This window comes from Perca flavescens, chromosome 16, assembly GCF_004354835.1.
Source record: "Perca flavescens isolate YP-PL-M2 chromosome 16, PFLA_1.0, whole genome shotgun sequence".
Taxonomy (NCBI): domain Eukaryota; kingdom Metazoa; phylum Chordata; class Actinopteri; order Perciformes; family Percidae; genus Perca; species Perca flavescens.
This window is the reverse complement of record NC_041346.1, coordinates 25,229,972-25,256,945: the sequence shown is the minus strand read 5'-3', so window position 1 is coordinate 25,256,945 and position 26,974 is coordinate 25,229,972. Positions and strand designations below refer to the sequence as shown.

General features: G+C 39.5%; 2 protein-coding genes across 4 annotated transcripts; one reads left to right on the top strand and one right to left on the bottom strand.

Annotated features, from left to right (window-relative positions):
• Positions 1–1,050: 1,050 nt before the first annotated feature.
• Positions 1,051–10,882, bottom strand: dab2 (DAB adaptor protein 2). Of its 3 annotated transcripts, none has more exons than XM_028601205.1 (15): positions 10,643–10,882; positions 7,380–7,654; positions 7,104–7,243; positions 6,227–6,325; positions 5,992–6,123; positions 5,791–5,874; positions 5,459–5,485; positions 5,323–5,373; positions 5,150–5,212; positions 3,627–4,250; positions 2,706–2,835; positions 1,946–2,602; positions 1,660–1,856; positions 1,476–1,568; positions 1,051–1,372 (listed from the first exon to the last, which is right to left on the bottom strand). In XM_028601205.1, exons 2-14 carry the CDS (start codon positions 7,519–7,521, stop codon positions 1,494–1,496), a joined length of 2,421 nt encoding a protein of 806 aa, XP_028457006.1. In that variant the 5' UTR covers positions 7,522–7,654; positions 10,643–10,882; the 3' UTR covers positions 1,051–1,372; positions 1,476–1,493. The 3 variants fall into 3 exon arrangements, with proteins under 3 accessions (XP_028457006.1, XP_028457007.1, XP_028457008.1); XM_028601206.1 differs by lacking the exon at positions 10,643–10,882 and adding an exon at positions 9,856–9,992; XM_028601207.1 differs by lacking the exon at positions 3,627–4,250 and having other exon boundaries at positions 10,643–10,875.
• c9 (complement component 9) lies at positions 10,755–26,755 on the top strand. Its single transcript, XM_028601208.1, has 12 exons — positions 10,755–10,949; positions 18,938–19,018; positions 19,098–19,188; positions 20,100–20,250; positions 20,877–21,018; positions 22,011–22,149; positions 22,371–22,772; positions 22,929–23,169; positions 23,278–23,397; positions 25,046–25,221; positions 25,937–26,171; positions 26,286–26,755. The coding sequence occupies exons 2-12, from the start codon at positions 18,945–18,947 to the stop codon at positions 26,441–26,443; spliced, it is 1,929 nt and encodes a 642-aa protein (XP_028457009.1). The 5' UTR covers positions 10,755–10,949; positions 18,938–18,944; the 3' UTR covers positions 26,444–26,755.
• Positions 26,756–26,974: the final 219 nt, after the last annotated feature.

The window sequence follows — 26,974 nt, the reverse complement described above, 5'->3', positions numbered from 1 at the left end:
AGTTTTATTGATAACAACCAATCACATTTTATAAGCTGATCATATGTTTTTATGTAAGATAAAGTAACGTTAGTTTGACATTTGTCGAGTAAAAATTACAATATTTCTCTGTGAAATGCAATATCATAGTCATATATATGAAGGCTTGGTTGGGGGCTTAAAACACTATTGAGCGTATAAAGTATAAGCAGATGATCTTCCTCAAAATTGTATGCAAGTACTTGTACTCATTCTATTTTTTGTTCATTACTTTCTGTGGTTTTTCCAGTGACTTTTTTATTTTTATTTCCTTAGTTAAACATAATCATCATCTGTCTGTTTATTTGTGTGGGATTGTAGGCCCTATATAATGACCAGTGGTAGAATGTATGCTAAGTGAGTGCATTTTACTCAAGTAATTTTTTTGATACTTTAAACTTTTACTTGGGTTTTCCCATTTTATGCTAATTTATACCTATACTTTGCTTCAGTTATGTCAAAGATTGTACTTTTTGCTCCACAGATTTTAGAGTAAAGCTGTAAATACAATATCAATGATGAGCTTCTTAAATATGATGCATTGTTACACATGAAACTAGTAATAGCTAGCTAACTAGCTCCACTTGAACAATTTATGAGTGATTAGTGGTTGCACATTAATCACTTATCCAGTTATCAACCGCATTATTATTACTTTTGATACGGTTTTCTGATAATACTTAATGTATTTTACTTCATATTTTGACGGCACAGCTTTTACTTGTAATAGAGAATTTTTCCACTGTGGTATTCTATCTAAAGATCTGATACTTCTTCCTTTGTTGAGTTTATATACTCCATTAGGTGGCTATTTATACATAGAGAGAGAGAGAGAGAGAGAGAGAGAGAGAGAGAGAGAGTTTAATGATATGAAACTTTAGTAATCATAGACATAGCCCATATAAATATATATCATCTATATGTGTTTGACATACATATCTATCATCTATATCTGTTTGACTGTTGAACCTCCTGCACACTGATGATTCACTAACTCAGTCTGAAGAAGGCAATGGACTTGTCAACATCTTGCAGCGTTATGATTGAATTATTTTATTTCTTTAACACAGACAGTATCAGCAGTGAACCTCTTTGGACATGCCTTCTCTCACACACCATATTTCTTTCTTCAGCAGATCAGGACATAAAATTTACTTCTTAGATCAGTGGTCTTTAAAAATAAGGGAACTACTGATTGGATAGAAAAAAAACAGCATCAGAGGTGGAGGTGTAAAAAGGGTGGGTCAGGGACAAGAGTTAGAAAAGTTCATAATTTGGATTGTCTTGCGCACGTTGTAGCAGCTTGTCCCAAAGATGTTATTTGATGTGAAGATCTCCATTTGCTCAATTTCAACTGTGAGGGCAGAGAGAAGAGAAAATAGTTTTGAAAAATGATAGTGGTTAGCCTGTTTGGAAGACGTCAGTAAAGTAATAAACAAACATGAACACATACTTACTTATGGACAAAGTTATAGTCAAGCAAAGGGATTTCCAAAAGGATCCCCAAAAGCAGCGGTTGAACCAGAAGTCTGACCAACAGCAGCAGTCTGCTGTAAGATTGGGGAAAAAAGGCCACAAATTACAAATGATTACCGTGACACTAGATATGGTGTAAATATGCGTCTGTGTGAATCTCTGTACCATGGCTACAGGTGGCACTCCAAAAAGACTGGAATCTGGGGCCCCAAATGCATTATCAAACATGTCCTGATTGGGGCCTTGTCTTTGGGCTGGTGCCGAATTGTTTGCGATGGGAGCAGAAGAGAAGGCATCGAGGAGGCCAGGGTTAAAGCATGGAGCTGGGGCTGCAGCTAGAGCAGGAGCTGGTTTAGTAACATCTAAATGGGCACATTACGACAGAGGACACAGTTAGCGGCAAATCTCACAGTCACATACACATCAACTTGCATAATTGTGGTTGGTTTACCGTTAACACCTGCTGACATTTGATTGATATCAAAGTCATCATGATCTGCATTATCCTGAGCCAGGCCCACTTTACTGGAAAAGTACTGATCAAATGCCCCGGCTTCGTTGCTGTTGGGGGCTGGAGCAGAGTTGGACACCAGCTCCCCTTTCCTCGCTGGGATGGCAGGGGGTTTCGCGATCTGGAAGTCCTTGAACATTTCCTTTCCAGTCTTCTTCTCTCTATCTCCAAGAGGGTCCAAAGCTGTGAAGGCACTGTTCTCCACCTTTGGAGGGGCCTCCTTAACAGGTGGCCTAGGAGGGGGGCGCGACGGACCTTGCTGGTCAACCATTCCAGGGAACTGGCCAGTCTGGAAAGGATTGGTCATGGCGGGCTGACCCCAACCTGGAGCACCAAGTGGACCAGCTGGTGGAGACTGGACCCAGTTGAGGTGGGGTGGGGATAAGGGCGCGGAACTGTACTGAGAGGGCAACTGCTGGCCCCAGGCTGTGGGCGGTATGGGTAGGCCACCAAAGGCAGATGGCTGTGGGTAGGTGGGCCTAGGGGCGGGAGAAGTCACTCCTGGCATGGGGAACATGGAAGGTGCAGCGACGGAGGCTCCCCACATGCCTGCAGCAGGGATACCTGTGCTGGCTGGAGGACCTAACTGAAGATTCCCTGAATATAAAGAAAAAGGAATATGAAAGTGGGAATGGAATGTAAAGCCTAAACAACATCGTAATATCTGGATAAGTCACAAAGTTCCCCTCCTGTGTATTACCCAGAGCAGCTATGGAGGAGGAAGTGGCGTTGGCAGGTGTACTGTTGAAAAGGTCCCCTGAGGCAGGTGACACTTCAGAATGACCAGGAGCAGCAAATAGCTCTGCTCCAAACAGGTCACTTGCTGTGGACTAGTCACAGAAAATAAAACAGAAATATTGTGTGTGTATATATATATATATATATATATATATATATATATATATATATATATATATATATATATATATATATATATATATATATATATATATATATACACACACACACACACACACACACACACACACACACACATATATATATATATATATATATATATATATATATATATATATATATATATATATATATATATATATATATATATATATATATATATATACATACACAATAAATATATATTACTGTATTGTTGCACATTTTGACATAAATGTATACATGATAACTATAAATAAACTACACAGTACTTAGAAATTATACCAACCTTTAACAATTTGTTTCTATAACTATGTAACCAGACATACTTACTACAGTATTACAATAACATTGACAGATATGCATGCTTTGCCACTTACCAGTGCTTTTATCACTGAAGCATGGTGTTAGAAAATAGATTTAGAGCAGCGATGACAGAAGGTACAGTCCATTGTTCAGCGGCACAGTCAAAGTGCCATTTATGCAAGCTAGTTAGAGAAGAATGCGACCAGCAGTGCATGCATGAAGACAGAATGGATACAAACAACAGGCCCTTAACTAACAGCATCCTCTGGCATATCCTGTCAGACACCAGTGCAAAACCCATACGCGCAGAAAGGGAGATGTTAGCAACCTAATTATACTCTGGGAAATGTGCATTAAACCCATTTTTAGGCATCACGCATGCAACTCTACTATGATTCATCTAGCAATGGAATTTCACCTTTGCGCTCCTTCGACCTCGTCCAGACTTAGAGCTCTGCGGAGGCGGGCTTATGACAACTGAATCCTTGCTATGAGTCACTTGGGGTTGTGGGTGAGGAGTTATGCCATTAGAGAGAGGAACAGTTTTCAAAGAGGAGTCAAAAAATGGGTTTTTGGTTGAGAGAACTGTTCCAGATTCATTCCCGTCCATCATGGTAATTGGGTTGCCCTGAGTTATTTTTCCCCCTAGTGGCCACTGTCCGTTACTGAGAGCGAGGATCATGGTCTTACTGGATAAGTCATTTATCTGCTGACTGAGGTGTTCAGAGTCTCCATTCAAACCACCGTTAATAATTGTCTTACAAGTGTTCCCAGCAGTGCCGTTTAGGTGATTGGTGGTGCTGAGGGAGATCTGTGAATTATCGGGTTCCGACCAAGTGGGTGATTTAGAAAGGGGGTCGTCTCTGAAAGGGTCACTGTCTGGGGTTGGAAAGTAGCCAAATGTTGAGGAAAAAGGATTCTCTGTCTGGGGAGATGCCCTACGGTCAGGGGCACAGGAAGTTACAAAGGAGGTTCCCTTTATGCAATTCTGATTGCTGTCAACTTCAGCAGAAAAGTCCAGCAAGAGAATATCATTAGAGCCCTGGTTAACATGAGAGGGACAGTGGGAGAGAGAGAGAGAAAAAAAAAGATTTATGAATCAATTCTGAAGAAGGAGACACACACGTGTTAACAAAATGAAAAATGAATCACATGGTGTGAAAAGACAATTTAAAGCTGCTACCTGTAGAATATTTACCTAAAAATCAATGTCATATTAAACTTTATGGTGAAGCAAAGTCTACAGTCCATAATCTGACTTGAAAAATGAAGTTGTTTCTTACATGCCTTGGACAGCAGCAAGGCACATAACTATGCATTAGTCAGCTCGTTGACCTGAACTCAGCTGGTGAACTGGCCCGACAAGTGTTGTAAAACACTACCAGTATGACCCTCCAGGTGTCACCAAAGCCAATGTAAAGGTCTCTTTTATAGATTCTACTTGTAGCAGCTTTAAAGGTTTGATGAACAACAATGAGATTGGTATACAAGAAGCTCAAACTCAATTCTTAAAAGATCCTTTTGAAGTCAAAAACTTTAAATTTATAAAAAAAAAAAAAAAAATCTGATACACAATAATTAAACACAAAAATGGTGGCCTTTTTAGAATTGAGTTCACACATAGAATGATCTGAGATGAGCTGAGATGATTTTTTTCCCTTCTAAATCACATATTATAAACATGTTTGACAAGAGGCTGCATGTAGCAAATTACATTGTTATGAATTCATCATTATTACTATTTTCCGGTTTTCAAAAAAATCTGACCATTAAAAGAAAGGTTTGGATCAGTCTTCAACAGTCCATTAACAGTCATTAAGAAGCATATAAAGTATACATTAGAAGTATAATACTGTAAAATACCCAGCTACACTTCATTGACTAAGTTCAATTCCATGATGTTGCCCCGATAGAGGGAACATTTAATGGCACCACACTTACATTTGGAGCCTGGATGTCTGGAGGGGTCGACATGGCTCCAAACAGGTCAAGCTGCTCCACTGGCTGGATGTCAAAGAGAAAAAGAAACATACTGTATTTATCCAGCTACTATAAATTAGTGGTATGTTATTTTAATGTTAAGCTGCACAACACAACAGAGCAGAACCACTTACTTGAGCAGTTTTCATTTCACCGTCCATACCTAGCGAGGCACCACCTCCATTCTGGAAACAAGGTAGAAAAGCAAAAAGGTTAAGGAAGGAGTTAGAGAAGCCGTTTGAAGAAAACAAGCACTTCCAAGTTGCTTACCTCAACTACAGTGCTGCTACTTTCCCCCTGCAAACAGAGGTAGACTGTTAATGACTATACTTATTTTCTTAATTCAATGAGGCATGTGTCATTTTGCGTCATTTCAATGGAATGTCTAAAGATGTGATTTATTGAAAGAACACAAAGAGGCAGTGTTGACATTTCAGAGGTACGTACAGTATATACCCTGTCAGCCCTGCCAGATGACCACACCAAAATGCTTTTCTTTCAGAAAGAAAATATTCACACTGTCCAACTTTTGAAAAAAAAAAAAAAAAAAATGTATAAAAAACTTTTTCCAGACTAAAGTCAACTAGTTCTGAAGCAGTTACCTTCTGTGAGGCCTCTGCCTCTTTCTTCTTCAGGTTGAAGATGACCTGGAAGAGGTCTTTCAGATCAATGACCAGGGGCTCTGCCTGTAGGGTGACAGAGAGACACTACCATTGTTGCCCACTAGTCTTTGTCGTTCATGCAGTTTTTGTTGGCGAGTGCCGATATGGGAGTTTGCGTGTGTGTTTATGTGGGAGCGTTACCTGTTGTGCAGTCTTTATGGCGAAGAACTGATGCTGCCCTTCTGCTCCGCACACATATCCAAACGCCCTGTTGTCTGTTACATCTCTGGCGATGAAGGAGATCTTATTCACCACATGCTCGTGTTCGATCACCTGAGTCATAAGGACAAAAGCTTTATTAGCGGGCCAAACCAAATCGAATGAACAGTACCGTGTGACGGGACAGTAATGGAAAGAAAAAAGAGGCAGAACTCACTCCCGATTTCTCATCAATGATCTTGATTCCCGACATGGAAATGTTGATCCAGATCCTCTGTTTGTGTTTGCCTTGGGTCCGAGCAGCTACTGCCATACCCTGGTGGCACATTAAATAATACAGTACATACCATTCAGATTTGCTATCTTTTGTAATAGAGCTGCTCGATTATGGGATCACGATTATTTGGGTCAATATTTAAATCAGGATTATTTAACACAATTCCTCATTGACTTTTGGAAAGATGTTGCATTTATTGAAGTTAACAAACAGTGGAACAGTTAAACAAATTAACAATGAAAACACCTTGAAATGGGACATTTCCTTTCATACTTTTCATTCAGAACACAAGACAAAATTAGAGTTTACTTGTAAAACATAATGTGCAAAATAAGTGAACGAAGTGTATTTTTTATTTCATTTTTTCTCTCTTCTTTCTTAATTTGCTTTCTAAACTTCTTGCATTCTTTTTTATTAATGTAATATGATGATGTGTTGACCTGCCAATGGACTACAGATGAAAATTAGCTTTTTTGCTAACTCTAGCCACCTAACTAAAAATGTCAATTGATCTGCATTGTCCCTTTTAAATAAACAAATAAATAAATAAAATTAAGTAACCGCGATTAAAATTTTGATTAATGCACAGTCCTATTTTGTGAGTAAGCACATCATTACTTGTGATTCAAAGCTAATATTTGTTAAGTTTGTGCACACTGTCGCCCTCTGCAGTGCAATGCAGACGACCTGTCCCAGCCGCAAATGTGTCTATGACACCCACCACAGAGATGAATTATTAATTGAAAAAATCTAGCGATACCAGCTTTAAAATGAGTTTTAAAGATAGCAGGGCACAGTCGGAGGTCCTATGCTGCACCTTAAGTTTCATCATGGAGTCCTGACACATCTTGTCTCCTCTGGCCTCTGGAACATCATCAATGCCAATCAGCTTGGCCTTGTACCTTACGCCATCTCCTTGAAACCTGCCCAGCAGGTACTCATCTGTCTTCTCTGGGACTGTAAAATAAAAAAGAATCGAGAACATTACGATTTCTACAAGCGCAGACCCCAAAAACGATATAGTCAATCCAATGTTTCAATGTCTAGATCCCAGCATGATCATTATCATGCCATTGCGTCTTCCATCACTAACCTTTCTTCTTCTCTTTCTTGAATGGGACCTTGGATGTGGCTGATGTAGGGGAGGTGGGAGGGGTGTTGGTCGAGGCTGTAGATGGGGATGCGATGCTGGGATTGGGAGGGACGGGCACGCTGTTCTCCACCTCTGCAGACATGTTGTGGTGTGAGTCTCACCGGACAAGTGGACAGTCGGGGGGGTAAGGCAAGCGGCAGCTCCGTGTTCAGGGGCAGCAAGGTCAACCAAACAGATGACTCTTAACACCCACACATGCTTTCATTGGTATTTGCCTGGAGCAGAAAAAGTGAAGTGGTACCATGGGTGTGGTGAGAGCCAAAAAAAAGGAGATGAAAAGGTCAATACGCACTCTCTTGGTGAAACTGTAAACAAAATATTGGACTGTAAATGTTTAAAGTGAGTGCTAAAAAGGTTTTGTACGTAGCTGCTGAAAAGATTTTTTTGCACATCATAGAGAATCAAATATGTTAACAATCCACAGTAAACATTTACAACCACAGAAACACCCTTGAGACACAGAAGCATAGCAAGACATATGACCCATAACACATGATGGTTCCATAAGGACGAGAAGACAAGCACACACACACACACACACACACACACACACACACACACACACACACACACACACACACACACACACACACACACACACACACACACACACACACACACACACACACACACACACACACACACACACACACACACACACACACACGCTGTGTCAGTTGTTTAGCCCTGTAAAGGAGTGAATTATCCTAAAGAAGGTCCTGCACACAGTCACCTCTTCACAAATATATTGTTCTCCTGCCATTGAACCAGATATTAATTTAGGGGGCTTTATTAAGGATGGATAATAACTAGGTACGTACAACTATAACTGCACAGATGGACAAGGAAAGACACATTTTGTAATTTTACTGTCACAGCATGTGATTTGTTGTCCCACCCATTCCAATGCCATCAATAGTCAACATCCTGTGCTAACGGTGGCTCAGAAGCAACATCATATGTATCTGCACATTGACAATAACATCATCGTCAATTTGCCTGACAACACGTCGAACAGTAATGAATAGCACTTATTGTGCAGGAAACACAAGGCAATATCACATGAGGCAAAAACAACATCGCAGTGGACAGTAGCGAAGCGGACACCACGGCAGCCGAGATTCACCCACATCTCCTCAACTGACAAACTTCTTTTACCACAATATAGTCACTCAATGAATCAAACGATCACAACAAAGTGGCAACGACAACAACAACAACAACAACAACAACAGCATCAACAACCATTCAGACATTCAAAAAAAGGCCATTAAGTACTCCTGCTCTGCACAACCATTGGAATACAACCATCACAAACATGGCTTTGCATGGGTCATACGTACGTACCTTTCGGAAAGAGTACCAGAGGCTACACTGGCTGCACTAACAGTGTAAAGAGGCTGTGTATTGTGGGACAGACCAAAGGTTGAAAGTGGGCAAAGGTTGAGCAATTACCTGAGGTTAATCTTACGCTAGCAGTGCAAAAGATCTTGTGATGCTCAGCAAAGTAACTACAAACGGAAATTGCAGCCTTTTAGAAATGGAATGATCATTTACCCAGAGTGTTTTCAAGTGACATACACTTACTATACTGATGATGTGGAATCAGTCAAAATGATCCACAACAACAAGGACAACAATCCCCAAAAAAAATAACTGAGTGATGATGCAAATTCATTAGCTTCCATCTTAAGACAGTAAGAAGGCACTGTTTATGATGAAATCAATCAGGCAGGTCATTTGTTTGATCCATAAAGGAAATGAGAGCCATACAGGATGAGATAACAGATAGGAACTTTCAGGTCACTGAGTGTGTTCAAGGTTTGTGTTACCTCTCTATAAATCACATCACATTGACCATAACAGAGAGTGACACATGTTGCCTATACAGAGATTCTATTTTTTTTAAAAACAAAAAAACAGCTATTTAAAATAGAAGGGAAAGTTGGATTTTCAATTGAATTGAATTTTTTCTTATTCAAGAAATGTTTTTAATTGCTGTTGGAATGAGGGTTGCACCACAAGAGCTACTGTACTGTGCAGCTGTAAAACAATAAAAACGTCCGTTCCTCCACCAGTACCAATTTTGAAGTCAAGGAAACAAGCAGGGTGAGTAAGCCCTTGTATGTTTGGTTCGTCATGATGACATTTAAACTCCTGCAAGTGCACAGAGACACGCATGCGGTTTTTGTTGCTGTGCGAAGAAGTGTAGAAAAACCAGACATAAGCCTAAACACTTGTTGATGCTCCATTTACACGAGTGTGACACATGACTGCACTTGTCCAGTAAACGGTGGTGTCATAGTCACACTAGCTGGAGGACAGGCTAATAAAAAAAAAAAAAAAAAAAAAAAAGGTTGAAATGTCAGCAGTTCATTGCAGATTTGAGATAAAGGATTACATTTTAACAACTTACTCAAAAGGAAGTCACTACCACCAGATCAAGGATGAGAAGAAAAGCTTTTTACAGCATCCCCCAGTGTCACGGCACACAAATAACATTTAACCACAGAGCTCAAGTGTAAATTCATATTTGTCAGCAGAATAACTGCAGTGCAAGAGCAGAAATGTCACAATCCTGGGCCGTCAGGAAACGTAAACTAGTGCACATCTGGAGGAAATCAGGGAATGACTCAGTCTGCAAGTGAATGAGATGGTGAAATACCAAATGGCCCACTATGAACACAAAGGCCATGCAAACACTTTCATACTAAATGAAATATGCTTTGCACTAAAACTAAGATAGGTATATGGATAGAAGATGCAACTTAAAAACATACTGCATCATATATTTTCTCAAAATAAAAAATAAAAATATGTTTGTTAACACGGTTGCAGCTAGAAGAGTGTGTTCTGGAAAGAAAACTGAAAAGGGGAAGAAAAGTTATTTAAATTGTTTGTTAACCCAACAGTTGAGACAGGAAAGGAAATGAGTACACATGAAAACATGGAGTGAAGTTTTACCTCCCACAGAGATGTGTAGGAAGGTACAGCTACTGAAAAACCAATAGATTTGTAGGTTTGTTTTAGACTGAAGAGCTACTCCCACAGACCTAAAATTCATTTTTATTGTGGCTTTTATGGGCGAACTCGAATACCAGCATTTTACTACCAAGTCTACTTTAAAAAAAGACTACCTGCAATCCTTTGGTGGATCCATAATTAATGCATGGATGGAAAATCTTACCAACACAGGGACCTACCTGTTTGAAAGCGCGCAGTAAGATGTTAAAATCCTACTTTCGAAACAGTGATTTTTGTTCCCGTGATGCCTCCGCGGCTCCGGCACAAAACGAGTAAAACCAAACACAGCTTTCGGAAAACGAGCAGCAGTCAGATGTTTTCCGCTAACTGCCGTGGACAGAAAGGAGAGACAGCCGCAAACTCCCAGTTTAACCCTTCACTGGCTGACAGACCTAATTCACTGCAGATTTCAACTGGAAGAGGGGCGGTCTCTTCACGTTTTAGTCAGAGAATATCACCATCGGTCATATAACCTAACGTTACACAGTAAGTGGGTCATTAAAAATGTTGTGTCATAAAAAAATAGATCTGATTCATTTGTTGTTGTTTTTTTAAACAACACACTATTAAACGATGCTGGCCTGTTTTTATCCCCATTTCAACCGCTGCATTCTTACGATTTCTACACTTTTTAAAACATTTTAAAAATGTTGGGTTTCATCAAGACAGTATGGTCTCATTACTAAATGTTTAAGGGATTTGACATCACAACTTTAAGCAGCAACAATACATATTTTTTATAATAACAACAGATCAAACAATCAATTGTATTTGGCACATGCAACATTAATCATAAAATATAACGCTATTGAACCAGTGAAATGGGATCCAGCCAGTTCCTTAATTTGTGCATTATAAATAAAATGGGTGTGTTGGAAGGGGGGCATAATGTTATGTGCACGCCTGGGGGGAGGGTGTTTTAAACTCAATGGGTCAATAGTTCAGATGTTTCACATTAAGTATTAAAGTGCTCATATTATGCTAATATTCAGGTTCATAATTGTATTTAGAGGTTGTACCAGAATAGGTGTATGTGGTTTAATTTTCAGAAAACCCCATATATTTGTTGTACTGCACATTGCTGCAGCTCCTCTTTTCACCCTGTGTGTTGAGCTCCCTGTTTTAGCCACAGAGTGAGACATCTCACTTCTGTACCATCTTTGTTGGGAGTCGCACATGCGCAGTAAGTACTGCTAGCTTGTCAGTTGCAGAGTATGAGGACTTGCCACGCTAGCAGCTAGGCGAGCATTATAACATGTGTTACAAAGTGATGCATGTTCGTCACGGAAGTAAAGGCTGGACTACAATAGAGCTGTTTGGAGCAGTTTGTGAACAGTGTTATCTCTGGAAGATGGTAAGTCCCTTTGGTGTGGACTTTGGGCTTTTTCACTTTGAAAACCTATAATGTGTACAAAAATATATAACACATTAAAGGAAAGGGGAAAAGCCAAAAAGCACAATATGAGTACTTAAAAACAAAAAAGTGTAAAACTTGTTTCAATGTGGACATGTTAACTGTTACACATCGTTAGACCGGTTAGCTTCTCTGCCTAGAAATCATGACGATTCCCTACCTGTGAGCTAGCCTGTTTCTACCAGACTCTCTTACATTTCATTTGTACAGAGAGTCTGGCCACTCTCCATTGACAAGTGTTAACTTCCTTGAAGGCGGGTACTCTGTTGAAGTTTAAAACTATTGGATCTGGATCTTTCATAACCAATCGCTAACATTTGGTCGTGACGTTGGCTTAGCATCGCTAGCGTTTGGCTTAGCATCGCTAGCGTTTGCCTTAGCATCGCTAGCGTTCACCTTAGCCAACTAATTCACCACTAACGGAGCGAGCTGGAAAATCTAACTTTTCCCAAACCCCGTGGGGAGGAGGGCCACAACATCATGGCCACCAACAAAACTCAGCAAAGATTGTTCTTGCTTGGGCTTTAACTTCTGGCTATTCGGCAGCGTTGCCACAACGGACCGAATGGCTTCATTTGCATCTTTCTCCGTAGTACTGAAGGAAAATGGAAATTGAGCGGAAGTACGTAGCAGGGTGGAGCCAGGCTACCTGTGAGATGGCCCTAAATGCTAAATCTGGGTCCATTGCTGCCTAATTTATATTCATCTAGTCATATGTGTCCACCAATCAAAAGAATCAAAAGCGTTTTTTCAAAGTCACAGAAGTGAAAGCATTTAGCACAATTTGTTCACTTGGAGAGATTTTGGAGAGGTCCACGGACACCAGTGACAACACATAGGCCTACGGAAAACTCCCTGCCTCCAATAAGGTTATAGCCTGGTTGACACCAGACCCACTCTCAGTTGTAACTGAGAGTGGGTCTGGGCAAGGTTCATTCGCAGCTCATTTCCAAATGGGCGTCACCAACAGACGCCGCTCAAATGCCTCTGCGCACATTGGATAGTCCTTCAACTAATCAGACCAACGATCCAGGTGGCGTAGCAACAACAGCGGCATCAACGGGTTGCTGCGCTTCGGTAGCCATTATGTTGAATGTAAACAAAAAGCTGCTCACCTTCGCTGCACTATCGCGCTAACTGTTGTGATTGGTTGAAAGCCCACCTTACCGGTTGTGATTGGTTCCTCGAATTTGGAAAAATTGGAAATGGGCTTGAATGGGCTCTTGGCCAGACTGACTTGCAGAGCAAATCTCAAATTTGCCGGAAGTTGGTCATGGTCTTCCCAGGCTAATGAGGTTAGGCCTAAGGTCTGAAACTGTATACTGGTGTTGCCAAGATGTAGATGGTAGGTTTCACATAATGTGGCATAAGCATGTCTTAGATATTGTAATTAAAAAATGATTTATTATACACGAGGACCAAAAACCGTTCTGAACCATGTGCAAACTGATGTAGTGTTTTAATCACATGCTAAGCAATCACAATGTAAGAAACTAAAATAATTTATGATTCAAATGCAGCCTTGTTTATGCATTTTGGCCTTGCAGTTCTTTTATTATAAGCTTTTCCATTTGGGTATGGCAAATAGGTCAATAGAAAAAAGGTGCATATTACTTTAAGTATTGTCTAAAAATTTGCAATTAGCCTTTTCATTTTAAATTGTTATATTCAAGACAGCACATCTTTCAGTATGACTCTTGTGTAAGGGGGCAGAATGGCTAGAAAATGCCAAATGCTGAAGATGAGATGAAGCAAGGAGTCCTTGTTGCTCAACATTTGTGCTTGGTAACCAGAAATCCATTAATACAGCCCACCTTTCCTCAACATGGTGGGTTTGGGTCCACAGTATTGGATGACTTTCAAATTAAAAAGCTCATTCATATCATCTAAACGTTATGTACACCGAGGAGCACATATTCTAAGTGTAGACAGAGTGAAGGGAAAGAAGAGTCCAAACCAGAGAGGAAAGCTCCACTGTTGCTAACACAGCACATTTTTTGGAAGACCAGGCACTACATTTCCTTTGCCATGCACTAGTGTTATTGCAATTACCATCAACCGATGGCTGAAAATGGGTTAGTACAGTATAAATGTCTATTTTGCTTTTTGATACCATGTAGTGATTCAGACGTGTAATGACTGTTTTTATATTTGCTGTTCTAAGCACTGAGTGCCAGTTATGATATTCCCAGGAAGAAAATCCTCAAGTCACACAGGAAATGTTTTGTTCCATGTTTGCAGAAGCATTAATAGATGTTTGTTTTGGATAATTAAGAGAAAAACCGGGGGCTTAGTTAAAGCAAGGACAGCCACAGTGAAAAAGACAAAGAAGCTTCTTCAACAGAAAAACCAAAGAAATAGAAACAAATTATTGGGAAAGGAGATCGACCATCTCTATAGCTCAAGTATACATCAACAGTGAGATATGCACTGACATGAGAAGTGACGTCCATGTCACTTTCTCCTGTAGAACGGTAGGTTTCACTTCTGTAAATGTGTATTTTTCTAACTATAGAGAGCCATTACCTAACTATAAATTATAATTGAAATAGCAGACAACTTTTAAATGATTGATGGTAACCTAAACACCAGATGGACATCCCACAGCTGATACTGTGGCTTCTGTTTGACTGCAGTTTATTGAAAGCTCAGCTGATGGCCTAACAACACTATTGGTTTGGTGATAATGTTACTGTTATCTTATTGATTAAACAACAAAAAGCATTCCCTATAGGCTGATGAATTCTAATCCATTGGTGTGTATAGGAAGTGGTGTTGGAGCAGCATGAGAGCATCAGTATTCATTTTTACATTCTTTAAGAAATCTCAACATTTCTGCACTCATAATCAAAACTATGAGCATGGTCAGACACTCCTAGGGGTGAGATGTGGTTTCCCCCCGCCCCATCCCTCGCCTCCCCATGTTTCCTTTGGTGAGTTAGGAGACAAATAACAGGTGGCTTTATCAATGAAAGTGGTTCACCATGCCAAGCTCCCTACAAAAGAGTAAGAACACTTGCTCTTCTCAACCCCAAGCAAATTAATAAATAAAATCAGATATTTTACAGGAAAACTAAAACTAAGAGTTATCCTGCTGCTTATTTTTTACATCTCATCGCAAATCTGACTTCATCTCATCCCCCTGTACAGGCTGTTGGAGATTACACTTGCACACATGAGCATGCATTTTCGAATTCATAGCAACTCTGCCAACTTTTGAAGACTGAAACCATCACAGAGCCAACAATCCAGATGTAACAATCACATCTGCACCAATTACTTCAACCCATATATCTCATATATATTATATATATAAAGTTCTGACACCCACTGTACATTTGTTGCGATCTGAGAATGACAGAGATAGGGACAGAGGAAGGACGTCCTTCCTGCCTTAGTATCCTGTGTTCTGCTGACAGCGGCTGGTTTTTAGGAGATGCGCTCCTCAGCAGACCAGATAACTGACTAGACTGAGAGTCTGTTTTCCCCTTCAGTCACCAACCACTGGAATGATCTTTTTCATAACCTCTTATCATCATCAGACTTTTGTTCAGAATTGCAGAACCCCAGAATGATTTGCACGTATCTGTACAGATGTTACTGCGTCGCATCTGGCATATAACATTTGCAATTTACATCGTGCTTGGTTTCATTTTTCTGATATATATCAATGCAAGAATAGTCATACACTGTACATAATCAAATCAGGGATAGCAAAAGATGTTTTCTCGTGTACATTTCAAGTTAACCTTTAATCTTCAATGACGTGTCTCTCTGGTCCAGCATCACTGTCTGATGACGTTGGGTCAGAATGATGGTTCCTTGTTCTGCCGAATGTGTTTCATTGTCTGTGTGGTTTAGCGGCACACCCAATGCAACTGCATACAGGAGAACATGTCGCATGCTACTTACTCATGTCCAACTCTCTGGTGATTCTGGTAGGAAAAGGAAAAGTATTGGAGACCCTTTTCAAGAAAACAGATGGCACAAGTCAGCACATACACATTAGAGGATTTATTTATATGATAGAATGCTGACAGAGACAATCTAATGGGAAGTGTCCTTTCCTCCGTTTATTACAGGAAGGCCGCAATCCAAACATCCAACATTTAGGGCGTGAATCCTGGAACCAGCTGCCACCACAACCAGAACCTAAGATAGCCACTTATCTCCAGTCCATAATTGAGGTAGTCTTAGATTGTATCCTCTCTGTCCGACTTTGTTCTTTTAACTCCCAACTGCCTTCAATACTCTTGACCATTTCGGTCTAAAAAAAATACAGCATAAAGCAGTAGGGCAATTCGCAATGCAGGAAGCAACGTCATCGTATTCTGTCGCACAAGATGACAGACTCTATGTAGTGTGTAAATTACAGTAGTGTAGTGTGGCACAAGTTTTTCCACACAGTTCCAACCTCCAACCCCCTCCAAAAAAACAGGAACCCTTTCTAGTCAGGAGAAATATTGGCCAAGCACATTACCTACCCTCTGGTTTCCTGAGAAAGCTGGGAGGAAACTGCCGAACGTCGTAAAAGTGGTGATCTCAGCACATATTTGCGCCTCTCCAGCGGGCCATGACCACATAGCCCCTTAGACTACCCCAGCCCTGATTGCAGATACAGGGAAGGAACCAGGACAGGGCAGCCCCCTGGTTGACTTTGGAGACATTAGGGAATAGTCCCAGTGTGTTTATTTAAGTCAGCAGAAAAAACTTGTCAGCATGCTGAATACTCAATTTAACATTAGTTTTACTCCCTCAGATGGATCAAAGCCGATGATGTGTCACTGCCAAACCTGTCCGTGAATAATGGATGATAAGTCCACTTTTAAATTCACTACTGCTTTTATCTGTCTACACTGAGAAGTGTTTTGTTTTCCCTTTTTTGTAATTTATTCACACTGCACTCCCTCCCTTTTGAAGAACAAAGTAATGCAGACTCAGCAAAAGCCACTCAGATCCCATGACATATCATTATGTGCAACAGTTTAAAACTTCCTGTACGTGGTGCAAGGCTTGTTTTTAAGATGTTTAAACATGAAAACAGCATTTGACTTGTCAGAGAAAAGAAATGAGTGCATTTGTGTAAATTGTCATAGCCTTTGTATTGGTGTGTCCCTTTGCCATATGCATAAACAGTGTGTGAAGTAAGACATGGACACGCAGCATAAAACACAGCTGTTATCAGTTCGATGTTGCCATCTTGTGGACAAAGAGTTGCACTTCAGAACCTGTGCAGCAGGAATCGTATCAGTGCGCATAATAGCTTTCCAAACATCTTTGATGTTGGCAGTTGCTGTGGTTACGTGGTTACATTTTAAAAGTCTTGCCATTCAGTTTATCAAACTCAGATGGTGACCTATATGTACCATGGACGTTGGTCAAAAACAGGCTCTTTCAATATTTGCTCAGCTTTGGTGGCAACCTGCCTGAGTGATTGCATAATCCTGGAAACTCAGAAATTTACAAATTGTCTCCAATTAGTAGTCCTAAAATTAAAATTGAAACTTAATAAATGACCCGTTGCCTTGTTCATGAACAGGGTGCATGCACTAAAAGAAGGCCAGACTTGACAAGTGTGTTTGTCAGCTTTTGTGTGCTGTCCCAATTGTCTCCCTGCCTTTCACCCAGTGCATGCTGGGATATTATCCAGCTTCCTGTGACTGTAAGGAGGACTGCATGAAAATGAATATTGAATGACAATACAGCAAATGAACAAATATAATAACCTAAAATATAATTTCTATAAACACATTTTTACTGCCAAATATTGCAATGACCATGCTTCACTATTTGTCTTGTACATTGTAATCCGATTGACTAATTCAAATCATTTAAACTGCATTTATTCTTCATTAATACCTTCCAAATTATATCATTAACTGACTCAAACTAGATGTAATGCTAAATAAGATAATATGATAAGATTTAGGTTGTTTGATTATATAGTCATGTTTTTGCAGTACGTACTTGTAACTGGGAAGTACACTATCAAAAATGGTATTTAAAAAAAATCTTTAATCACAGCCAACAAGAAACATTAATATATCACTGAGTTGAACCTGATTATATGCAGACGCTCTGAAGAAGGCATTGTGCCAGAACATCCGTCTTTCTTACAGTTAAGGGGTCCTTTGCTTAAAAAACATTGAGGACCCCTGCTTTAAGAAACATAAGCATTACAATATATGTTTACCATACATATCTGTCAAGTTGGAGTGTAAATGTTTGATTGTTTTTTGCTTTTAGCAGTTTCAACCATAAGCACTGTGGCAGAAATGGTTCTTTCAGTTCCAATTCTGTGGCTGGTTCAGATGAGTTTTATTCACTGCGCAGTGAAGAAAGAAGCTCACAACAAGCTGTAGAATTCTCTGTCCAAAGTGAGATTTTAGCCAGAATTATATATACTAGAGTTATAGGAAACAGGCTAAACTAAAGGTGTGAAATGGGCTAAGCTAAATCTATGAGAAGACACTTAAGTCATAAATCTGTCTGAGTATAGATTCACACTGGCTCAACATATGTCTGTTTCATAAAGGGAAAAGGTGCTTTGATTAGTTAAGGTGGGACTCTTAACAAAATGTCTCACTCATAAAGTGTGTCATCAAAGTGAAATGGTTCAACACAAAACTAGAATAAGGCGTTCACTTAATTACATCAGGATACACGGAATCTGTCGATCAAATTAAAATAGTTTCAGCAAGGAGATAAAGGACAGGAAAGACAGTAAGAGGATAAGATAACTCTAAAACTATTGGGTAATATATTTTCTTCTACAGCACTCAAAACAAAAAACAGTTGTATAACAGTTTTGCAGAGATGATGAGAACAAATGAATCATCACTTTGAATTATTGTTTTTATGTGATTATGATGTAACACTTTAAACTCTGGTTTTTTGGAGTTTACCGAGCACTAAATCAACATTGCTGCAACCTAAAAAAAACAACGTATTGACTTTAAAGATGACAACGTGTCTCCTTTGCATTGATTAATCATTAACAGAGATGTAGGTTAAAAGTTTGAATAGGAACAGACACACAACACCATTTGTCTCTTCAAAGGTTCATCATGAGGATTGAAGTCGCTCTCCAGCTGGGCTTCTGTGGCCTGTGTCTAACACTGGCGCTTGTTGGAGAAGGAATGTATGTATTTTTACTCTAAGGATTACATAGTACAAAGGAAGGCACAGAGTTGTATCATCACTTATTATGTGCATTTCAGGGGAGTGGAACTTCCTGATCCGCCAGCAGTAAATTGTCTTTGGAGCCCCTGGTCACAGTGGAGTCCTTGTGATCCTTGCACGAAAACCAGAGTGAGTCCATTAAAACTGTAGTCAGTGAGAACTCTCAACTTTCAGCTATCACAATACAGTACTAGCTAGCATGTGACAAACTGTACTGCTCGTATGTACTGTACATATTTTGACAACATTGAGTTATGTCCCGAATCTGAGTACCTGGCATCTGCTATCCCAAAACATAGTATTTCCCAGACATTTTGTAATTTGTAGGGGAAAATATACAGGATTTAAATTTGAAAAATCTAGGAAACCGAGGTAAAAACCAAAGTGACTGCACTCTGGCTAGTTACGGCAAGCTGTTGACATAGCCTTTGCTAAAGCTAATTCAATTTAGCAGCTTTATATAATGGAATAATTTACTGCGCTATTTCCTGTAATAAAAAAAAAAAATCAAAATTTTGACTCCCCAACAACTTAGTAATTGAGTTTGTAAAAAAAATAAAAATAAATACAGCAGTCACTAAATCTGATCTTAATGGAAAAATTAGCCACCCGATTCTGCTAACCTAATTTTAAGCTCAGCAGAATTTCAGTAACTGTCGTCTCTGCTGCCCCCAACATTAGTGGAAGTCGTGCTTTTTGATGTGGTTAAGCTACCTGTAAATCAACATATTTAAATGTATATAATTAAAGATTATAACTCGCTTATTAGTTCAAATGGACAAGACGGCTGAAAAAGAACCAAGAACACATTTTGTTTGTAGGCCTAGATACTAAATTTTCCCAGTGCCCTTCAAATTGTCCAAACATAAAGTGTGGTTTTGTGATATTCAGCCTAAAAAAAAAATCATAAAATGAATTGTTTTCTCTGTTACACAGGGCCTTAAACTTCAAACCCTTTTTTCTTAACTTCACTGTTTCTCTGCCTTTGTTAAAAAAAGTATAGATGCTTAACAAAGTGTGATGTCATGTGTGATCCTCAGAGACGTTCGCGAGGTGTAGAAGAGTTCAGCCAGTTTGGTGGTGCATCCTGCATGGGATCACTGGGGGACAGGGAGTTCTGTAGAACAGATGCTAGATGTAACCTACCGCCTCCTCCTGCATGCTCCGACTCAGAGTTCCAGTGCGAGTCAGGTACTTCAGCTTCTTTTAACCCTTTGAGTTGTCTTCCATTTGACCATGCAGTTGTCGTCCTCCCAGGTCAAAACTGAACATCATCTTTTTTGGACACTTTCGGTGTTTGTTTTTTTATGTTTAACGCTTCTTTTCACACACCCACTCCACCTATTACCACTAGTTTTACACTTATTTTTGAAATTCATGGTCAATAAACCTCATTAATAGGACATCATACCTAATCATTGAGTTAAAAAAGCATTATGAATTTAGACTAATATTAAAGGAAGGTTAATCACAGACTGGTGTATGTCAACGTTCAGTGAGGATACTGTTTCGAAACATTTCAATTTTTTTTTCAAATGCAAAAGAATTTAGTAAAACACCCAAAATGTAATGAAAGTGGAGATCCGATCTTTACTTTCAAAGCGTGTTGTATGGAATCATCCAAGATATTTTGGGGTAATTACAATTAGGTAGTTATTGAAAAGAAGAAACCCAGATTTCTGATATATTTACGTATATATATACGTTTTGAAAGTGGCTCAAATTTGACCCAAAGACAACAAAAGGGTTAAGTCACCTACAGTACCTTTGTCTTCATTATATTGGGCTCTATCAGTTTAACCCCCATCTTTACACAGGTTCATGCATCAAGAAGAGATTAATGTGCAACGGGGACTACGACTGTGAGGAGGGATCAGACGAGGACTGTGATCCTGTGCGTAAACCCTGTGGTGTGTCAGATCTGGATAGCAATGAGCAAGGCAGGACAGCAGGATATGGGTAAGAGTGAGTTATTAAAGAGCTAATTAAGTTGGGATCAGAGTGTCAATATACAGTAATATGAAAGTAAAATGGAGGCTTTGTCACAGTGGAGAGCACTTACGTCAGGATAAGATAAGATAAAATAAGATAGACTTTTTAATCCCACACTGGGGAAATTCCTTTGTTACAGCAGCTCAAAATAAAAATTCACACACATCAGAATAACACAAATAGACATTAAATAGACATAGGAAACATATACAGAAAGCATTATAAGAAATAGAAAAAAATAGAATTAGTTATAATAATAATACAAACGTATTTACACTATAAACACCCGTATATATACATATACAGTATACAGTATATACACAGATATACAGATGAGTAATGTGCGGATGAATAGCAATGACATATTGCACAGTAGGAGGTGACACAGAGTAATACATAAATAAGTATGCATAGTGCAGAATATTGTCCAGTGATGGCTCATGTGGCAGAATCAGCTAGCAATGCTACATTATAATGGCATATTGGCCCATTCACGGTGACCATATGGAACAAATACTAATCAAAGCAGTATTCAGAGGAGATACTTTCTTTATTTATCTGAATGTTGTTCATAACAACAAAAATGATCTGTTTTGTACTCGAATAATAGTTCAAAGAATAGTTTGACGTTGTGAGAACTACGTTGGGTCACTCTCTTGCCGAGTTAGATGAGAACATCAGTACCACTCTCTGCCTGAAGGTGAAAAATGAAGCTAGCTCCATGAGACAATTAACTTAGCTTAGCATAAAAAAACTGAAAGAAGGTGCTGACAATGTCTAAAAGGTTAAAAAAAAGTCTCCTAGAAGGTTTTTCAAAATGTCAGACCATTCCTTCAAGTACAATTAATAGAACCTGTACATGGGTAGGAAACTCACATACTCCTCAAACTTTTGAATTTCAACCAAGTAGGCATAATACTGTATATAATGTAAAAGTGGCCACTGTGTCCATGCACCAGAATCAACATCCTGGGTGTAGATCCTCGAATGAACCCCTTCAACAATGATTACTTCAATGGAAGGTGTGATCGAGTGAGGAATCCAAACACTCAGAAGTATGACAGGCTTCCCTGGAATGTTGCTGTGCTCAACTATGAGGTTAGCTAAAACAATTTTTCAAAACCAATTTTATCCTAAGAATGTATTCATGTGTGTGTGTGTGTGTGTGTGTGTGTGTGTGTGTGTGTGTGTGTGTGTGTGTGTGTGTGTGTGTGTGTGTGTGTGTGTGTGTGTGTGTGTAATGACAATGAATACAGTATGTCAGTGAGGGTCCTGAAAAGTCGGTCTTCCCTCAACACTCATGCTCCCTGTCTTTGCAGACTTTAGTGGAAGAAACCACCTCTAGAGAAATCTATGAAGACTCAGACAGCCTCCTGAAGGAGATTCTGACAGAGAAGTCTAACAAACTTGATGTTGGACTTTCCTTCAAATTCAGCCTAACTGAGAAGTCCCTGTCACAGTCAACTGCACCTTCAACTTCAGATGCAACTGAACCTTCAAATTCAGATGCAACTGAACCTTCAAATTCAGATGCAACTGAACCTTCAAATTCAGATGCAACTGAACCTTCAAATTCAGATGCAACTGAACTTTCGACTTCAAATGCATCTGCACCTTCAACTTCAGATGCAAAGGCACCTCCAAAATCATCTGTGGGTTTAAACGTTGGATTTGATAAGAAAACGATAATTAAGGAGCTTTCAGAGTACACCAAAATTAAGGTAAATGTCAGCCAGCGACAAGTAATCCCATTGCAATTTATAAATAGTTCTTAACATACATAGCAACATTAACTAAACTAAAAAAACGTTGTGAAGCCAATTTCAGATAGATACATACCATATGCGATTACTAATTCTTCTCTCCTGCACACTCAGAACAAGAGCTTTATGCGGGTGATGGGCAAAGTACAACTGAGCACCTACAGGATGCGTTCCCGTGAGCTCAAAACAGCCGATGAATTCTTGGTGCATGTCAAATCTTTGCCTTTGCAGTATGAGAAGGGTATTTATTTTGCCTTCCTGGAGGACTACGGAACTCACTACACCAAAAACGGGAAGACTGGCGGCGAATATGAGCTGGTCTATGTTCTCAACCAGGACACCATAAAAACAAAAAGTATGTGTCTCTTTTCAAACGTAGTGGTTCTGAAGTTCATTTTCTCAATCACAATGTTGACTAAATTGAAAAGTATCACTGATCCTCTATACTCCATGATTCTTGCAGATCTGACACAGAGAACTGTTCAAGACTGCGTTAAAGTCGGCTTCACAGCAGACTTCGAAGGCATAGTTGATGGCCACGTGAAAAATGACGACTGTAAAGATGTAACAAACAAAAACCAAGGTGAGCTATCCCTGTTTCACCTGATCACACTAATATTTAAAGGATATGTGCAGAGTTTTGAAGTCTATCTTAATACAATCTGATTCTCATATGTACGGTGAAAGAGTTATTCCTTGCTGGAATCATTCCTCCTGCCCATGAAATAATTCCTTCATAGCACGACTACACTGTAAGACATTGGGGACAAAATCCACAGCTTCTTCCATGCAAAATTGCATTCTAAATTTCATTCAAGGCTAATGTGAGGCTATAGCGGTCTGAGTTAGTCAAATTGAGTGGGTATCTTTATCCTGGTAGTCAGATGGTAGGTTTACTGTGAGTGTATGATCCTAGCAATGAAACTACCCCTTAAACATAGTACTATAATATAATTTTGTGTGAAAATGATTGTCTTTGAAATATTGTGTTGAAGTGGCTATATGTAACTTTCAGTTTGTGTTGACTGATTCTAGCGGTCGCTTTGGACAAAAGTGGTAGTGTTTTCACACCTGCTGTCGTAAAGGTATTTTCTTTACGGTGCTGTATTGCCCACTGTATAGTACTGAGTTAGTGTTACCGGGAGGTCATATAGTCGCGATGAATGTTTTGCACAGACAGGAAAATCATTCATTTACAAATAGAGAATCCATTACAGATGCATTGTTGCATTTCAAGTGTTGCATACGGTAACTTAGCCTACTTTGGATGTCTGGTGAGCTATACCGGGTCACGTTATCACTGTCACTGTGTCACGCGCCCAAACAAGGTAATAATAACTTAGATTAATATAGCGCATTATATGAAACCCACGGACGCTTTACACAAAATAGTACGCAAACACAAACACGGACTAAAAGGAAAATGTCCGTGCAAAATGGAAGGGGGACATAATTTAATGTTGGCTACTGACTACAAGTTCAACCACTAAATATAAATATAAATTGCATACCTATAAATTGCATAAATATAAATTGCATACCTGAGGGCCAATTCTGGGTCGGTTTTGAATCATTTATAATCCCGTAATTGTCTCCATCTGTTAAAAACCTGAGTGAGTGTGACTCACATTATCGCCCGTCATCTTTCCCTTTTAGCTTTTAGTTGTTCTTCGTTTGATTTCCTTCTTTTCTGTGATGGCCCTGCCCCAATTTCAGCCATAACTACAACAGAGAACTTCTAAAATAATATTAAAAAACAATTAGGCCTATATAAAGAAATCTCCTGCTTCCTTTTACCTGGCTCCACTGGCATATGCTAACACAGGCTTTTCTGGTGTTACAAAGTAATCTGTGACCCTTCAGAATGTGTTACTGTAGCCCTGTCTACATGCCGCAAATCATTCTGTGACTTTGAGGGAAAAACCGAACCCGGGCAGATGATACAAAAACTTTTTATATAAAAACCATATAAAAATAGCGTTATTTTCACTGTTAGTCTCATTTGCGGTTACAGGTCATTTAAGACCATTGTATGAAAAATGACAGAGCATTAAAAAGTTACATATAGTCCCTTTAAGTTAGACTTGCAAAAATCCGAACCTAACCACCAAAACCAAACCTCTCTTTTGTTATGAGGACATTGTGCACTGATATTGTGATGTGTATAAGTAAGGTTTCAGTATGTATCAAATGTGGAAAGTCACCAAAGTTTTTCCCTCTTGCTTAAACAGGTGATACTCACGGAAAAGCAGTGGTGGACAAGGTGCTGACATCAGTCAAAGGAGGAACTCTAAAAAGTGCTGTTGGAATGAGGGCTCAACTGAATAAGGAAGGGGTGATGGACATCGCTACCTATCAGGAATGGGCCCGGACCATCACTGAGGCCCCTGCGCTGCTCACCAGTGAGGTACCTATGATAGATTGGCAAACTGTCATGTTTTTAACAATGCTAGTGGCATGGCATTGTCAGTCCACCACTTTGGTCCAGATCAAAATACTGCAACCACAATATAGATTTCCATGAAGTTTTGAACAGCCATTCATGCTGTCCAGAGGACAAATCCTGATGACTTTAGTGATCCTCTGACTTTTCCCCTAGCATCACCAAAAGGTCAAAGTTTTCACTTATGATGTGAATATCTCAACATCTACTCGATTAATTGGCACAAAATCAGTCAGATATTTACATCACTATAAGGGTAGCATCTGATGTTTTTAGTGAAAATTCTCAACAACTATTGGATGGATTTCCATGAGATTTGGTACAGACATTCCCTTGATCAAGGGCACTGACTTGAGAACCTAGTACATGTTTTTGATGGTGGAGGAAACTGGAGCACCCAGAGGAAACCCACGCAAACAGGGAACCCAGAACCTTCTTGCTGTGAGGCCACAGTGCTAACCATTGGGCCACCATGCTGCATTAGCATTAGCATTGTGAGCATGTTTGCATGCTGACATTATCATTTAGCTCAAAGTACTGCTGCGCCTAAGTACAGAGAGACTCATGTAGACTCATGTCATAAGACATGAGGCAAAAGAAAGATGTGATATCATTTTTCTGTTATCATATTCTGGCAAGTGAAATGGTGCACCTATTCAGATTTTTTTTCTTCTGACAGCCGGAGCCCATCTATATGTTAATTCCATTGGATATGCCAGACGCTAACACCAGGATATCCAACCTGAAGCAGGCCACGGCAGACTACGTGGCAGAGTATAACGTCTGCAAGTGTAAGCCTTGTCAGAATGGAGGCACTCTTGCTCTCCTGGATGGGCAGTGTAAGTGCATATGCTCTTTCCTGTATGAAGGCATGGCCTGCCAGAATTACAAGGCTGATAAAGCTAAAAACGCAGGTAAGAGTAAACAGATGCAACAAAACATACAAATATCCCAACATACCAACAAGGCCATTTATATCACTTTAGGTCATTTTCCTTTTGTTTGTTAATTTTGACAATGTTTTGCAGGTCCAAGGCCGACAGTTAGTCAGGAAGGTAACTGGTCATGCTGGTCCAGCTGGTCAAGATGTAGCGGAGCGAAACGCAGCAGGACACGCAGATGTAACACAGATGGGATCCTTGGAGCTGTGTGCAGAGGAGACACCATGAATGAAGAACACTGCTGAACAGATTAATTACCATGTAACAAACAATCTCTCTCTCTCTCTCTCTCTCGCTCTCTCTGACACACACACACACACACACACAGACACACACACAAAATGTGCCAAAGATTTTTAAAAAAGTATAACATTTAACGTAACATTTTGTCGTTATATGCTTAGTTAGGCGAACAGAGCCACCTTGAGGTTGGTAATGGATAAAGCAGTTCATACAATGATTTTATGTGTGGATTGATTTTTTTTGTCTGAGCCCTCTAAGTTTTAATTTCAGCAACCTAATGTTTATTTTGTTACAATAAATCAAATGAAATCCAAGTTCTTCAAATAATTTCAATCAAAAGTCTATGCTGTCTTTCACGGTCCACAGATTCCTGCACGCAAAAAAAAGAGCATGTCCTGATTAATCATTTATTAGTCTTACATTTCGATCCAAAAGAACTTTGACTGCAAACAACGCTGTGTCTCTCCACTTTGGTTGAGTTAAAAAAAAGCAGTATGTATTAATGGGCTAATAACTCATCTTTGAAAGCATGA

Coding starts and splice junctions, on each gene's coding strand:
- c9 (XM_028601208.1), top strand. CDS start 18,945: ATGAGGATTGAAGTCGCTCTCCAGCTGGGCTTCTGTGGCCTGTGTCTA. Junction 22,150..22,370: donor TTGCTGTGCTCAACTATGAG/GTTAGCTAAAAC, acceptor CTGTCTTTGCAG/ACTTTAGTGGAAGAAACCAC. Junction 23,398..25,045: donor TGTAACAAACAAAAACCAAG/GTGAGCTATCCC, acceptor TTGCTTAAACAG/GTGATACTCACGGAAAAGCA.
- dab2 (XM_028601205.1), bottom strand. CDS start 7,521: ATGTCTGCAGAGGTGGAGAACAGCGTGCCCGTCCCTCCCAATCCCAGC. Junction 6,124..6,226: donor TCATTGATGAGAAATCGGGA/GTGAGTTCTGCC, acceptor CTTATGACTCAG/GTGATCGAACACGAGCATGT. Junction 1,857..1,945: donor AATGTCAGCAGGTGTTAACG/GTAAACCAACCA, acceptor GTGCCCATTTAG/ATGTTACTAAACCAGCTCCT.